This window comes from Rana temporaria, chromosome 8 (assembly GCF_905171775.1).
Source record: "Rana temporaria chromosome 8, aRanTem1.1, whole genome shotgun sequence".
In the NCBI taxonomy this organism is placed as follows: Eukaryota; Metazoa; Chordata; class Amphibia; order Anura; family Ranidae; genus Rana; species Rana temporaria.
This window is the reverse complement of record NC_053496.1, coordinates 51,769,628-51,786,575: the sequence shown is the minus strand read 5'-3', so window position 1 is coordinate 51,786,575 and position 16,948 is coordinate 51,769,628. Positions and strand designations below refer to the sequence as shown.

The window sequence follows — 16,948 nt, the reverse complement described above, 5'->3', positions numbered from 1 at the left end:
TTTCCCCACAAATAGAGCTTTCTTTTGGTGGTATTTGATCACCTCTGCGGTTCTATTTTTTGCGCTATAAACAAAAATAGAGCGACAATTTTGAAAAAAATTCAATATTTTTTTACTTTTTGCTATAATAAATATCCCCCAAAAACATATATAAAAAAAAATGTTTCCCTCAGTTTAGGCCGATACGTATTTAAAAAAAAAAAAAAAAATCGCAATAATCGTTTATCGGTTGGTTTGCGCAAAATTTATAGCGATTACAAAATAGGGGATAGTTTTGTTGCATTTTTTTTTTTTTTTTACTACTAATGGCGGCGATCAGCGATTTTTTTCATGACTGCGACATTATGGCGGACACTTCGGACAATTTTGACACATTTTTGGGACCATTGTCATTTTCACAGCAAAAAATGCATTTAAATTGCATTCTTTATTGTGAAAATGACAGTTGCAGTTTGGGAGTTAAACACAGGGGGCGCTGTAACATTTAGGGTTCACTTTGTGTGTGTTTACAACTGTAGGGGGGTTTGGCTGTAGGACTGACATCATCGATCGAGTCTCCCGAATAAAAGGGATCACTCGATCGATGCGCCGCCATAGTGAAGCACGGGGAAGCCGTGTTTACATACGGCTCTCCCCGTTCTTCAGCTCCGGGGAGCGATCGCGACGGGGCGGCTATAAACGAATAGCCGCGCCGTCGTCCCGGATCGCTCCCCGAGGCTTACCGATCGCCGCATGTACCGGGGGGGGGGTCCCGATCGGACCCCCGACAAGCAGATGACGTACAGGTACGTGCATGTGCCTGTCCGTGCCATTCTGCTGACGTATATTTACATGAGGCGGTCCTTAAAGCGGTGGTTCACCCTAAAAACTCCTTTTTCTTATTCCACTGCCCCCCCACATTACAATCCGATTAAGGCTCTTATTATTTTTTTCATGCTGTACATACCTTAGTACAGCATATTCACCCGTGCATCCGGGTTGCAAGTCCCGCAGGAGTGGGCGTTCCTCACATGTGTGTGATTGACGTTTTGCCCAAAAACGAGCTCCCCCCCGTCACGTAAGCCGCGTCACGATTGGCGAAAGGAGCCGAACGGCGATGCGCATGCGCAGTATAGCGCCGACTCGCCGTTCGGCTCCTTTTGCCAACCGTGACGTGGCTTACGCGACGAAGGGGAGCTCGTTTTTGGGCAAAACATCAATCACCAGCATGTGAGGAACGCCCACTCCCGCGGGACCCGGAAGCACGGGTGAATATGCTGTACTATGGTATGTACAGCATGAAAAAAATAATAAGAGCCTTAATCGGATTGTAATGTGGGGGGGCAGTGGAATAAGAAAAAGTAGTTTTTAGGGTGAACCACCCCTTTAAGTGGTTAAAGCTCTCCGAATGCGGTCACTAAGTAAAATGGTTAGCTTATAGTCCTGTTTACACCTGCTTTTGCTTTGATTCAAAAAATTATACCCCATGTCGCTTTAGTGGTGCATCAAAGAGTCTTCAAAGCCTCCATAGAAGGCTTAGGCAAAGCTTGCTTGAAGCCCCAAGCAAAAGCAAGGTGTAAACAGGACTGTAAGCTGACCATTTTATTTAGCGACAGGTGCATTGACTGGCATGCAGAGAGCTTTAAAGGGGTTTGTTAACCTATATAAGACAAACACTGCCAGACAGAGCACACTGCATTAGTCTTAGAAAAACGAGCACTGCAAGTACCCATTTGTAGAGCCGTCTTCAGGCTGGTCACATGATTCGTGGTCTCTGTACAGCTCCAATGGATAGATACTGCAGGAGGGGCTGTGATCTCCCTCTGGCATCAGCCAAGAAGATCACATGGCCAGCTCAGCCTCCCCTGCAGTAGCCCTGGAAACCAGCCGAGAGTCACGTGACCGGCCTAAAGACAGCACTAAAAACTGTACTTTCAGAGCTCGGTTTTTTTAAAAGACCAATGCAGTGTGCTCTGCCAGGATATGAAAGAGTTGCTGGCAGTGAGCATAAAACATTTTAAGATTTACTAGAAGCGCAGGGGTTGACGGAGACAGGAGGGGGGAGAGAGGAGAGCAAGAGGGGACAGCAGCGTATGACGGAGAGATGCAATCAGACCACAGTGGTCAGGGCGGAGCACCCCTGGTTTTTATGGTCAGCGCAGAGAGGGGATACAGCAAGTGCCAGGTTCAGGTTTTCTAGTTCAGAGAGGCCGATTACACAGCACAAGCACTGTGCTGTTCCATTTGCCAAAAGGTACCAGGAAATATATTTTTGAGGGGTTAATAAATGCTTTAAGAAAGCGTGTCCGAAGCCATGTTTTGTAGCAAGTGTTAACTAGCCATAAATCGGTACCGGCGAGTACTTGAGAAAAAGTATTGGTAATCAGTCTTAAAAAAAAAAAAAAAAAAAAGTAAAAAAAAAAAAAAAAAAAAAATAATCGGTGAATTCCTACTCACTTTGAATGTTTACCAATATATTAGGACAGGCATGTCCAAAGTCCAGCCCACGTTATAGTTTAAAACGGCCCCCCTGGTGATTTGGATAAATATCTCTATTTCTTTTGTGGCCCCCAGGGCCACAAAAGATACATACCGTATTTATCAGTGCTGCCTCAGAGGGGACAGGGAGGGGGCAGGGCATCGATCAGGCTGCACTGATGGCAATGGTGAGGCTACATTCGTGGCAATGGTGAGGCTGCAGATAGGCACTGACCCTTATTTTGCTTCACAGTTCTCCATTTAAAAAAAAAAAAAAAAAAAAAACATTTCCTGAAACTTCCCTCTTAAAGTGAAGGTGCGTTTTATAAGCCGATAAATACGGTATATCCAAATTACATGTCCGAGCTCATCTTTAGTCCTGAGCGGCGCTCTGGGATTTGTTGGGGGCCACAAAAGATACACACACACACACACACACACACACACACACACACATACACACACACAAGCTTATCTCTTCACCACACACAGCCACAGAGGCAAGAGAAATCTTGTTGGGCTGTCCCATTAATTTCATACAGGTGAGCTACTAAAGAATTCTCTACACAGGTCACTTACCGCCATCTGTTTGCACATTTGTTCTTCCTGGTTCACTTTGATTTGTAGGGGTTACAAGTGACACATAGGGCACCATCAAATCCATAGTGGACTATGAAAGAAAATGAGAATTTAAATAGGAGATCATACACTAATTACTTTAAATTAACAATTATAAATAATTTATTATACTAAAATCATCATCAGCAGTAAGCAAGCTGCAATAAGTACCGTATTTATTGGCGTATAACATGCACAGGTGTATAACACACCCCAACTTTAAGAGGGAAATTTCAGTAATAAAAAAAATAAATAAATAACTTTCCACAGCCCCCTGCATGTAACACGCAGGCACAGTTTACCCTCACTTTCAGGGTAACAAAGTGAGTGTTATACGCCAAATACATACAGTAGTTATCTCTACTAGATCGAATAGTTAAACCAGTTTACTAATTTTTTAACATTAGTTTATGGCTAATTATGTGAAGCAAAATCAGGTGTTTTTTTTTTTTTAAATCAATGCAGTACTCCGTGGCTTCTGGGTATGGTCTTCGGGACTGGGCGTTCCTATTTGATCGACAGCCTTCCGACAGTCGCATACAGCGCATAACGAGTTGCCGAACGTCGGTGCGGCTCTATACGGCGCCTGCGCACCGACGTTCGGCTACTTTCGGGAACTCGTGACACGCTGTATGCGACCGTCAGAAGGCTGTCAATCAAATAGGAACGCCCAGTCCCGCAGCCCATACCCGGAAGCCGCGGAGAACATCTATCTCTAAAACGGTAAGTACTGCATTGATTTAAAAAAAAAAAAAAAACACCCGATTCTGCTTCACATAATTAGCCATACACTAATGTTAAAAATTTATTTTTTGGGTGAACCTCCACTTTAAAATAAAAAAATGTGTCTGCTAAGAAAAGGAGGTTTGATTCATCTGTGTAGCAACTCACAGCAACCAACTGCAATTCAAGAGTATGCTAGAGGAAAATAAACCCCGATAGGTCACCATCAGTATTGGACTTTGAATTTTTAATTATGGTTCCCCTATCCAGATGGTTCCTGCAAGGACTGCGCAGGCGCAATCCTTGCCGACGGAAATCTCCGAACCTCGGCCGGCATCCAGGCTCATTCCTTAACATCCCTGTGAATTGGAGGATGTTATAAAAAAAAAAAAAAAAAAAAAAAAGAGCCAGGAGGCCGAGCGAGCCCTCCGAGCGAAGTGAGGACGTGAGGCCGACTGGCCACTTTCCTCAAATTCCACGTCGCCCTGGATGCCGGCCGAGGTTCGGAGATTTCCGTCGGCAAGGATTGCGCCTGAGCAGTCCTTACAAGAACCATCACGTTAGCCGGAACCATATTGGCAGATCACAGGCAACTCGATTGCTTCTTCTTAAATCTCTATTGAGCACAAACAGCAGTGTGACATCAAAACCCTAAGTGCTTAAGAAGAAGCAATCGAGTTGCCAGCATTCTTTTTGCAATTTTGATATATTAAAACCTCTGTTTTAATAAGCACTTTCACCAGTTGATTTAATCACCGAGTATGCAGCGTCTCCATCTTTTAAACCTTGCCATGTTCCAGTTTAAACTGGCACCATTATCTGTGCCTCTGGTTTATTATTTCAGGGTGACTCCTTTCACTTGCAGCATCCTATGGAGCCCCCATGTCTCCCTACACTGTGTGCATCAATAGTAACACCTGGCCCCATATCTGAATGACTGGTACACGCAATAAAATTATCCCACGAATGATCGCCTGGGTTTTTTTGCATGCCAATCTCAGATTGAAAATAAAGGGGTTACTAAAGTTATGAAAATTCTCATACAACAGAATAACATTTCAAAGTAATGTAAATGTATTTTCACACGACAACTGTAGCAATTAAAACGAAACTCGTTTGAGGATTTTTGTGCTTGCCCCATGGGATACTTTTGCATGAATTGTTATCAGCTCTCGAAAGTTGAGTATGAACGATCAGATGATCACTTTGAAAGCGGTATTTTTCCATATGATTTTCTGATGGTGTGTACAAGCTGGAAAAGCTTGATCCTCTCCTGTACCGTCTCCAATCTTACAGTCTTGAGACTGAACAGTCCACTGTAAACTCTCTTCTTGCAAAGACTAGAAGTAGAGGCAAGCAGCAGTGAGAGAGCAGGAGCCAGCAGAATTAAAATTTGTAAGCTGCAAGTGCTGGGATAAGAAGTTTAACCATTTGCTGACCAGTGTCATTTTCACATCAACAGTGCATAGGTTTAGCACTGATCAATAATGTCACTGATCCCCAAAAAAGTGTCACGTGTCTGTCCGCCGCATCGTTGCAGTCCCACTAAAAAAGAAAGCTCCATTTGTGGAGAGAATTTATTTAATAATTATATATACGAATGTTTCGGTTCTGACCAAATTGCACAGTGGGAGGGGCTTAAATAGGTATGGTTTAATACTTTGCTGTGGGTCTAGAGTCAAGGCCCAGGTATGCACTGTAGGTCACCATCATAAGCAAGGCAGCAAATAATCCATATCCTTACCACCTGCAGCAAAGTCTGCACAAGCCAAGATGGGAGTAATGAATAAGGCCACGTAATATTAGCATGTGATGCCACCCCTCCCTCCTCCTGCTGCTCCAGGACAGTCGCGGAACTGTTGCCAAAATGGATGACCCTGCAGCCACTCCAGGCCAGGGACACCATTAGTAAAATGGGAAAGGAAGCAGGAACCAGTTGAGGAACTGCCAGGGTCCTAAAAGGTCACACTTGCGCCCTGGCATTCTGCCTGTGTAAAAGGGGGGGGGGGCACCAAGTACTGTGTCTGTCACACTGTTTCACTGGGGGATTTCAACAAAAAAATAATGAAGCTAGATCAGTTATGCAATTCCAAGGAATCCCAATCACATCCCGACAAAATTTGGAAATTTATAGGAGAAAAAAAGCCCCTGGGATGGTACGGATTGTAATAATAGGATGGAATTGTCAAAAAGTATATAAAAATAGAAACTTTTATTTGGTATAAATCATGATAATCACAATATACAAAAAAAATTGGAAAAAAAATGTATTTAAGCCTAGGTTCACACTGCTGCGAATTCAAAATCGCGGTAAAATGCCCGATTTTACCGCGATTTCGCGGCCGCGATTTCAGCCGCAATTTAATGTAAATCGCGGCCCAAAATCGCAAAAAGTAGTACAGGAACTACTTTTTGAAATCGCTGATGCGGCGTCGCACTGATTAGGACAGTGTCATTGCCGACAATTGCCGCCGATTTGAGATGCGATTTGACATGTCAAATCGCATCTCAAATCGTTCCAAATCGTACCCAGTGTGAACCAGGGCTAAAACAAAGGAATTGTCATACAAAGTGAATTCACCAATATACAGAAATCCACACCTGAATGCTGACAAATAAATCAAGACACAAGGGTGGATGAAACCCGACATGTTTCGGAGGCAGAAGGTTAATTCATAAACCATATGCAAATTCCTTCTTCAGGGATTCTTAACATTAGTGTAAACAATAATATTTAGTTTTTCATCATATGATGATATTTACACATGTGGATGAACTGGGCATGTCTGGTTGGATGAATCTCTGAGGGGGGCCCAGCCCAAGTAAAATACGTATAGCCATAAATGATGAAGAAAAAAATAAAAATAAAAGTATATATGTATAAAGGGTCTTGCCCTTTAAAAAGGCTGGCCCTTTAAAAAGGTGGAAGTAGTGTCATTGTTCCATTGAGGTTTGGAATATTGGACAAAAAAGGGTCAGAAATAAGATCAGCAGAGAGATGGAACCATGCAGTGTGCCAAATCTCACGAGGATAGATGCAGGCAGAGTGCAGTGAAATCTTAGTTTGTGGATTATAACAAGATGCATGGATCCTGGCTGTGCAGGCAAGACCCTTTATACATACATACATACTTTTTATTATTTATTTTTTCATCATTTATGGTTATACGCATTATACTTGGGCTGGGCCTCCCCAGAGATTCATCCAGACATGCCCAGTTCATCCACATGTGTAAATATCATCATATGATGAAAAAAACTAAATATTATTGTTTACACTAATGTTAAGAATCCCTGAAGAAGGAATTTGCATATGGTTTATGAATTAACCTAACCGTCTGCCTCCGAAACATGTCGGGTTTCATCCACCCTTGTTTGTCTTGATTTATTTGTCAGCATTCGGGTGTGGATTTCTGTATATTGGTGAATTCACTTTGTATGACAATTCCTTTGGTTTAAATGAATTTTTTTTTCTAATTTTTTGTATATTGTGATTATCATGATATACCAAATAAACTTTTCTATTTTTCTATACTTTGACAATTCCATCCTATTAAAATCCGTGCCATCCCAGGGGCTTTTTTCTCTTATAAATTTCCACACTGTGGGGGGGGGGGGGTGGATTACAGTTCCCATGATGTTTGGTGTACAGTCATCGGATGCAGTGCAGGCTGCGTGAAGAGCAACCTCTGGAGTTCAGGAAGTGCAGAGACCTGTGGGCAGAGGTGTAGGCAGCAGAGGGAGACATCTATAATGTGCAATGGAGCAGATACTCTGCATAAGGTGACCTGCCTGAGGACTACAGAGAATATACATGATTGTTACATGTGCCGATATAAACTAGAGTTTAGAGCAGGGATCCTCAAACTACGGCCCTCCAGCTGTTGCAGAACTACACATCCCATGGGGCATTGTAAAACTCAGACTCACAGACATGACTAGGCATGATGGGAATTGTAGTTCCTGAACAACTGGAGGGCCATAGTTTGAAGACCCATGGTTTAAAGGCAGGGAAAAAAAAAAAGGACGCCCCTAACAGTAGCGTCAAAAACATCCAGTGTGCATGAGGCCTTATAGCCAAACTTACCTGCTGTGCACTAAAGATTGTGAACCCCCCATGGATTCTTAATTATCGCCTCAGTCGATACTGAAACGCATCCCACTGACGTTAAGTCAACAAGTGGATTCCATTTAGAGAAATTTGAGAATTTAAACTTGCCAAAAATAACCAAAAGTATCATCCTTAAATCTTTGATTTAGCCAAAAGCATAAAAAAGGGCTCACTGCCAGCAAGTTCTCAAGTTTTTCCCCATGCCTCATCTTCAGTCTTAAAAAGACAGTGGCAGCTTAACTAGCAAAAAGGTGTTCAAGAGGAAATTTAGGCTGAAGGATCTTTAAGGTTGTGTCCACAGCACTGCAAAAATTGGATGCAGGTTTCTATGGAGCGGCTCTGGTGCGAATTGCACAGGAGTCCTGTGCGTCTTTTGGTCCCCTTCATGTCCAAAATCAGCCAGAAATTTGTGCAAAAATAAATTATATAATTGTTTTTAACAGGCAGGAGATTGATTAGCATCCTACACCAGGTTTTTACTGCCCTGTGTTGGCTTCATTAGAGAGACTTTCTCACTTTCTGTCCTGTAATCCTCCAGGGTTGGACATGGAAGAATAGAAAGGGAGCCATTTAAGTATATCCAAAGAAAATCTGGTAAAATACCTGACAGGGCCTTGTTTCAATATGTTGGCACTGGTGGTTTTCAGTATAGGATTCCAGCACCTTCAACAAAATCCTAAAACCCATCTTAACCATATTAAACTTAAAATCAATCCCTCTGAAAATGTTCCACCTCCTCCTTGCCCCGCCCCCTATCAATTTAGGATACATTTACTTTTGTTGGGGGGGTTACACCTGGTTTTGACCTGGTTTTTACCTGCACCTACTCCCGCTTGGATTGCCTAGGAGGTGATCTGATCTGTAGGACTGCAGCAAGGCTCACACATGGACAGTGGGAACCCAGGTGTAAAGCTGCAAGGAGTAACAGCTGTATTCCCTTAGTAAACATGCCGGCGCTGTGAACCTGAAAAATCGGTGAAGAATAGGTCCGAGTTAGGACGACGCTGGATCCCTGGACAGGTAAGTGCACTTTTAATAGAAGTCAGTAGCTACAGTATTTGTAGCTGCTGACTTTTACCTTTAACCTGCACATTGAGCGCAGTCTGATGTAGGGAAACCAGCTTAAAACACTGAAAGTGGAAGTAAACCCACTCTCATCCTTTCTAAACTACAGCCATAGTGCTGATCTATAAGGATATAGATGCCTCCTGCATGTATCCTTACCTGTCAAATGTCTCCCCTCTGTCTGCTATAAGAACTGAAAAACTGCAGATTCTGTGGGTGGATCTGTTGTCTGGAGCTCTGTGGGTGGAGTCGTGATGTCAGTAGACTCCCCACCCTCCTCCACACTCCCCTTACACCGAATTCTGTTATGATCACCAACATCCAGAAAAGTAACCACATAACTTCAGAAAAGGAGTGGGGGTGGGAATTAAAAAATAATGCCTGTCTCCAAGCTAGTGCATGAGATATGTAAATAACCTGTCACTCACAGCAAGGTGGCGGAACGGACTAAGGTTTTTCTCTGCAAGTCTGGTTTTATCTCACTGAACAATAAAAGAGGATTGGTCAGCGCTGGATTAACTCTGTGTGGCAAGACTGGGCACAGATGATAGGAAATCTTATACTGTACATTGGGGGGACCATTTCCCTACTTTAGAATGCAGAATCGCATGCCAATTGTTCCTGTTCACACTTGTACACGCAAAAAAAGTACATGAGCTTTTGTTGAGTGTATTCGACTCCATAGAGTTCATTAAAAGCCTATATGTCTGAAGAACTCGTCTAGAACTGCTCTACTTCCCTTGCCCAGACCAAGAAACAGAGCCCATGTGTTTTTTTTTTACTTCCAGTATTTTTACAGTACCGATTTGTTCGGTCAAGCTATTCACAACAGTACATAGGAGAATTCAGTCCTTGCCCTTTAAGGGGCCCAATTCCTCTTCCATGTAATCACACTCTTTACAAGTTATCCTCCTATGTGTCTGTGTTGCAGGAAGGAATCTTAAGCACCTTGAAGAATCCCCAGAGAAACGCCAACAAGCCATGTAAACTTTGTCTCTGGTGGAATATAAATATGGAACGCTGAACTGCCAGCCAAGAGAGCCAACTATTTAGTCACTGTGTGTTTCTTGCTAACACATTTAAAGCTGAAGTTTAATCTGCTTATATTTTGCCTTCTTTGGTTCCTCCTTTCCCGTCAACACATTAAGACTTTTTTTTTTTAAAGACTTCATTACCCGGCTATTGTCAAAAATTATCTCCCATCCTGGGCGGGCATCATACGACATCCTTAGCTTGCCACCGGTATAGGGGGGCACACCCGCGTATGCCCGCCACGTCATTAAGGAGCTGATGTCCGCCGGGCAGACGCAATAGGGTTGCCACCTGTCCAGGATTCACCCGGACTGTCCGGGTTTTGAATCTTGTGTCCAGGTTTCAGTCCACCTAAAACCCAGACACAATAGTCAGACAGGAATGTGGCTTAGGACAGAATGCGACAGGAGGGTGAGGAAATGTGTGCCACATTACTTTACTTTTTTTTTTTTTTTTTTGATTTTCTAAAGGTGTCCCAGGTCCGTTACAATCTTATAGTGTATACTACAAAAAAAAAAATCGCTGTGCGCCATTAAAGCGTTTGGCTTTGGCTTGAAGAAGAAGTGGCAACCTTAACCCGCAATCGCTCGTGACAGAGAAGGAACGTGAATCAGTGTGTGTGTGTAAACACACCGAACCACATCCTGTCAGAGGAGAAGAGACAAATCATGTTCCTAGTATATAGGAACACCGATCGGTCTTCTCCCCAAACCATGACACTCCCACCACCATACTTGACTGTAGACAAGACACACTTGTCTTTGTACTCCTCACCTGGTTGCTGCCACCATCACCTGGTTGCTGCCACCATCACCATCTGAATTAAATACGTTTATCTTGGTCTCATCAGACAACAGGACGTGGTTCCAGTAATCCATGCCCTTAGTCTTTTTTGTGCATCATTTTTAGAAGAGGCTTCCTTCTGGCATGATAGCCATGCAGACCAATTTGATGCAGTGTGTGGCGTATGGTCTGAGCACTGACAGGCTGACCCCCCCCACCCCTTCAACCTCTACAGCAACGCTGGCAGCACTCATATGTCCAAGACAACCTCTGGACGCCGAGCACGTGCACTCAACCTCTTTGATCGACCATGGCGAGGTCTGTTCTGAGTGGAACCTGTCCTGGTAAATCGCTGTATGGTCTTGGCCACTGTGCTGCAGCTCAGATTGAGGGTCTTGGCAATCTTGTTATAGCCTAGGCCATCTTTATGTAGAACAATTCTTTTCAGATCCTCAGAGAGTTCTTTGCCATGAAGTGCCATGTTTAACTTCCAGTGACCAGTAAGAGTGAGAGCGATGACACCAAATTTAACACACCTGCTCCCCCCCCCATTCACACCTGAGACCTTGTAAGGGCTATTTCACATGGACAATCCAATTTTTTCTTTCCGTTCAGTTCCTTTATTGGGTGAAAAAACTCATGCGGATGTAAATTTTGACATGCGTTTTCATGTCCGCGAAAGTCCGTTTTACATCCGTGAACGTCCGTTTTTTCCATCAGCAGATGTCAGTTTTTCATCTTTTCCTATTGCTTTTTCTTCAGTTTCTCATCCTTTTTTTATCTAATCTTCTATGAGACTTTGCTCTTCCCCAGCATGCATTGTGTTTCACATACCGATTTGTGGTATATTTGGGTAAAAAGCAGATGTCAGTGGATCAGATGTAATCTGAGCCTCCGCTGACATCCGTTCTGTTTTGTATACGCAAGAAAAAAAAAATAGGGTTTTCCTCAAGTCATCATAAAACGGAGCATAGCGAAGACGGAGGTCATCGGATGTACATCCGCTATCCCACAGGGATATATGCATGTTTTTCATCCAAAAATGGATGGATGAAAAGAAAATGGACATACGGAAAGTCCGTGTGAAAGAGCCCTAACACCAACGAGTCACATGACACCAGGGAGGGAAAATGTCTAATTCGGACCAATTTGGACATTTTCATTTAGGGGTGTACTCACTTGTGTTGCCAGCGGTTTAGAAATTAATGGCTGTGTGTTGAGTGATTGAGGGGACAGCAAATTTACACAGTTAGGCCCCTTTGACACAGGGCGGATGAGTAATGATCCGCCTCCATATGCTCCGTAAGCTCAGCGGGGATCGCTCCGTTGATCCCCGTTGAGCCGGCGGATGACAGGGCGGTCCCTGCACACTGTGCAGGGACCGCCCTGTCTTTTCTCCGCTCTCCCCTATGGGGGGGTTCGGATGAACACGGACCGTATGTCCGTGTTCATCCGATCCGCAGACGGAAGAAAAAAAAAAGAAGGTTTTCTTCCGTCTGCAAAATCGGATCTTTGCGGAGGCGGACGATTATGGGTGTATCCGCTGACACCCGCAATCACATAGGGACCAATGTATGTCCCTTTTTCATCCGCAAACGGATGGATGAAAAAGCGGACATACGGTCCGCTAGTGTGAAAGGGGCCTTAAATAAGCTGTACACTCACTACTTTATATTGTAGTAAAGTGTCGTTTCTTCAGTGTTGTCACATGAAAAGATAATAAAACATTTACAAATATTTGAGGGGTGTACTCACTTTTGTGAGATACTATGTAAAACACACACACACACACACTTTGCCTTTTATTATTTTTTTTGGTTTAAAGTGGGTTGTTTTACAAGGGATTTGTTTGCATATACTTAAAGAACCAGTAACCTTAAAAAGGTTGGTACAATCGGATAACTTCCAATTCAAACGAAGCAACAGATAAGTTACACAAGCGGCGGACGAGTCTCCTCAATGAAGCAAAGACCAAATATGTATTGTACAATAACCAGAATCCATTGAACATTCGTGGATTGGATTACAGGAAACTAAAATTTATGATTAACCCTGTATGTATTACTACAATGAATGCACACAGTAAACCAATTATTCTGCACACGCTTCTTGCCCTTTAAATATATTCTACCCAGTCAGCCAGGAAAGGACGTATAACATGGGAATGTAGACACATTGGGCCAAATCCTCAAAAGGGATACGCAGGCGGAACTGCTGTTCAGCCTGCGTATCCCTGTGCTGATCTTTGGAACTGATCCTCAGAAGCAGTTTTCCAAAGATAGGCAGAAGATCTGACATCTGTAAGAGACTTACACTGTCGGATCTTAGGATGCAGCACCGCATCCGCCGCTGGGGGCATTTCGCATTGAAATGCCGCTTTGCGTATGCAAATGAGGACTTACGGAGATCCACAAAGCTTTTCAGCTTTGTTTTTTCTGCGTAAGTTTACGTTTGCATACATAAAATTAGGGCTGCTTTTACAAGGTGTAAACTGTTTACACCTTGTAAAAACAGACCTTTTTTTCGATCGCCGCGATTTTTTTTAAATTTTGAATTTTATTTTTCGGCGCGTAACTTTTTTTTTACCCGACGCAACTTTATTGTCCCGTCGCAATCCACAAAGCCCGGCGTAACGTAATTTTGCGCGCTGCCCGTCGGGAAAATGACGTCACGAGCATGCGCAGTACGGCCGGCGCGGGAGCGCGCCTCATTTAAATTGTCATCGCCCCCTGCAAAAGAGGACCGCCTTGCGCCGGAGACATTTAAGTTACACGGCCGAAAATTTCTAGGTAAGTGCTTTGTGGATCGGGCACTTAGGTAGAAATTTTCCGCCAGTGTAACTTAAATGGTAAAAGTTAAGTTACGCCGCCTGGCTGAGGATTTGGCCCATTATTCCTATTAAGGGCCGCGCTCTATTTTCTCAAGTTGCTAGGAGACCAACCACACTGATTATGGAAGTTCCAATAACCACACACACCGATGCTTCACTTTTATCATCAGCAGAACAAAGCGCTTCCTAAAAGAAGGTTTCCCTTCTGAAAAGGACTCTGCTGTTTCACAGTCTGATGTACAATCCATGACCCAACAATAGTGCAAAGAATGAACAATATGAACTAGCCCTAGTGTTCTCAGTGTGACGGGAACAGGTTCCGTTGTTGGTATGGAAATAATGTGGATGTTTGGATAAGTCATGTGACCAGAATTAATTACTCATGGCACAACAAACAGTAAGAAGATATGAGCATAGATCATTGTCATAAAACACTTTGAATTTATTTTATTTTTTCAAACTTCATCTAAGTTACACAATGCAGTCAGGAGAAGATCCCTTTCTCTGGCATTCATTACAGCAGTTGAAATGGTCTACTTTGTCTAATGAATAGTGAACCCCTAAAGCACTTCTATTGTGCATCACCTTCCCCAAACCCCTAAAATTCCCACCACCAAACAACTACCTTTGCTTTAAGAGCACTCTAGCCCTTTTGGAAAAAAAAAAAAAATCCTATAATTCCAGTGCTTCGATATCCCAAGGTCCCTGGGATCTGAGGTCCATTCATAACTGGGCTTATACCAGAGGTTCTTAACCGGGGGTTCCACAGCACACAGGCGTGTCGTTAACATGGACGCATTCGCCCTAGATCAGCGTTATGCATTGCAGTGGTGCGGACAAGTCGGCTGTCAGCACCAGACCATTGAGTTACTAAGGCCAGGATGCACAGTGTCCCGCTCGCATCATGGCAACACATGATGCATATCCTGGGCAGGTGGCAGGCAGGTCCATGCTCAACTCTCAGGAGAAGACAGCAGTGCGCCTCTGTCCAGATCTGCTCCATCTCAAAATGCTCTGCCATGCTGCTGGGGCAACAACCTTTAAGGGCTCAGGGGATTCTACAAAGAGGGGACTCCGATGCGATGGTGGTTGTGTGCATCATCCCAGGCTCAAATTTCCCCATCAGCAGCAAGTAACATTTTTATTAGACTGGGGTGCCTTGAGATTTTGTGTACTTCTGACGTTTGCTGAGGCTGAAAGATGCTGGCTTATACAACACAGGTTATTCAGACTAAAATTGTACACTTAACTGTACAGGTAAGAGCAAGTCAAATTCAACCACTGCCAATAATACCTTTATATCCCTCAATCTTAGAGGTCAGCCAGGTGCCAAACCCCAAGAGTCGGCCCTCGCTCCACACTGCACTTGAGTTGAAGAAAATGGGCCACACACCAACAACATCTTGGAAATCCAAGTTGTTTATTAGACAAGTACTGTAGGGCTGCAACTAACGATTATTTTCATAATCGATTAGTTGGCCGATTATTGTTTAGATTAAATTGGATAATAGCCTTAAAAAAAAAAAATTATAGCATTTTTTTTAAAAAATTGGGCCAATTTGTTGTTGGGCAGATTACAAAAACACAAAATTGCCGCAAAAACACATTTACATGCCTTTCTGCAGCTTCTCCATTGAAGTATATTAAACCAAAAAAAAAAAAATGGCACCATTTCACGTTAAAAAGTCCTTGCCCTTTCCAAATACGCAGCAGCTGAAAAGAAATCATGGATGTGAACGTGCCCCATAGGAAACCATGTAAATGATCTGTAGTGCGTTTCTGCAAAAAACAGGAGGTGTGACCAAGGCCTGAGATGTTTAGTAACATAATGGGGTTAAAAAAAAAAATAAGTACAAAAAGAGCAAATAATCGCTAGTGTAAAGCCCCGTACACACGATCCGAAAATCGCCTGAAAAATGCTGCTTTCGAAATGATCGTACGATAATCGGATTGTTAGTACAGAGCTTCCGAGAGCCGATCAGGACAGTTCATCCGATTTTATTCCATCGGACATGCACGGAAAAATTTTTTGTACGATGCCAGATCGTACGATTTTCGTTTAATCAGTACAGCTGTTGTTCGAAAATGCAATACAAATGCATTACAACACATGACATCAATTCCGATTTTTTATTCCGCCGTACGAGAATTTTCGTGACTTTAGTAAACTCAGATTTAACGTGAGATTAGCATACAAAAAAAAAAACGGACGATCATTGATGAATGATCGTCCGATAATCGGATCGTGTGTACCGGGCATAAGGGGTTCATTTTTTTCACTGTGGGACAGTGAAAGTAATATTTACAGTAGCGATTTACTTTTTTGTACTATAAAGGGCTAATGTTAGTTTTTTTTAACCCCATTATGTTACTGGCCGATTAATCGATTTATGAAATTTATCGATTACAATTTTCATAATCGATCAATGAGTTGTTTCAGCCCTAAAGTACTGTAGACTCTTCACCAATTACCTAAAGTGGGCCCACAACTACCCCTCTAGACTCCTCCCCAGAACCAGTTTTCCCCATCCATTTCGGTAACACGGTCTTCTCTTCCCATCCTTAAATCCCCCAACTCTCTTATCCTTACTAAAAATTGTGGCCCAAGCTTTGTGCACCTCTTTTCTTCCCCCTCTACTACCTGGGCTCATTCCTCTCCTTACTATTCTACCTGGGCTCTTCTCTCAGCCCTTATGTCACAATCTGCAGTTCATCCCTTTTCTAACTTCCGCATTATCTACAAATAGTCATTGCAACCCTATTTATCTCTGAAGCTGGCCATACATGAAGAAAAGAAAAACCCACTTATTCCCCTATCCACACATTCCAGATGGACAGGGGAAATCCTCCTCACTGCACTATTGTATTCCGACAGTGGGGAGACTGCCCTGCTGTCAGATTATACAGATCAGCGATGCAGTCATTGACTGCAGCCACTGACCAAGTGGCTTTAAGTGCAGTGGCCACACATGGATCGAAATTTGGCTGGTCCTTGCTGAACCGGCTAATCTATGGCCACTGCAAGTTTTTCAAGAATCCCCATCTCCCCCCCCCCCCCCCCCCCCCCCTCATACCACCCTTCCAACCCCTATCTACCATTTTCTGTACATTTGTATTTATCTGTACAGTTTTTTTTTTAACCAGAATATTTGTCTGGCAACCTAGAATACTCATCTCTTTGCCATATCTCCTTCTTAGAAAACTCAATGTTTGTACAAGGACAGTATTTAGGTGATCAATATAGGACCACGAAACGTGACCATACAAGTAATCTGTGCGTTAAACCTCACTGCTGCTAAAAGAGAGCCTTCTCACAGCTGTCAAGTATA

The 16,948-nt window shown here is 43.2% G+C and overlaps 1 protein-coding gene across 2 annotated transcripts in view; it reads right to left on the bottom strand.

Annotated features, from left to right (window-relative positions):
* The window catches only part of MYOF (myoferlin), a 517,119-nt gene that overhangs the window by 239,261 nt on the left and 260,910 nt on the right, over positions 1 to 16,948 (bottom strand). The window contains exon 2 of one of the 2 annotated variants that reach the window (XM_040361785.1): positions 3,037 to 3,127. The exons of the other annotated variant lie outside the window; for it this stretch is intronic. Coding sequence (XP_040217719.1) covers positions 3,037 to 3,121 — 85 coding nt within the window. The 5' untranslated portion in view covers positions 3,122 to 3,127. The remainder of the gene's footprint in view (positions 1 to 3,036; positions 3,128 to 16,948) is intronic. 2 annotated transcript variants of the gene reach the window in all.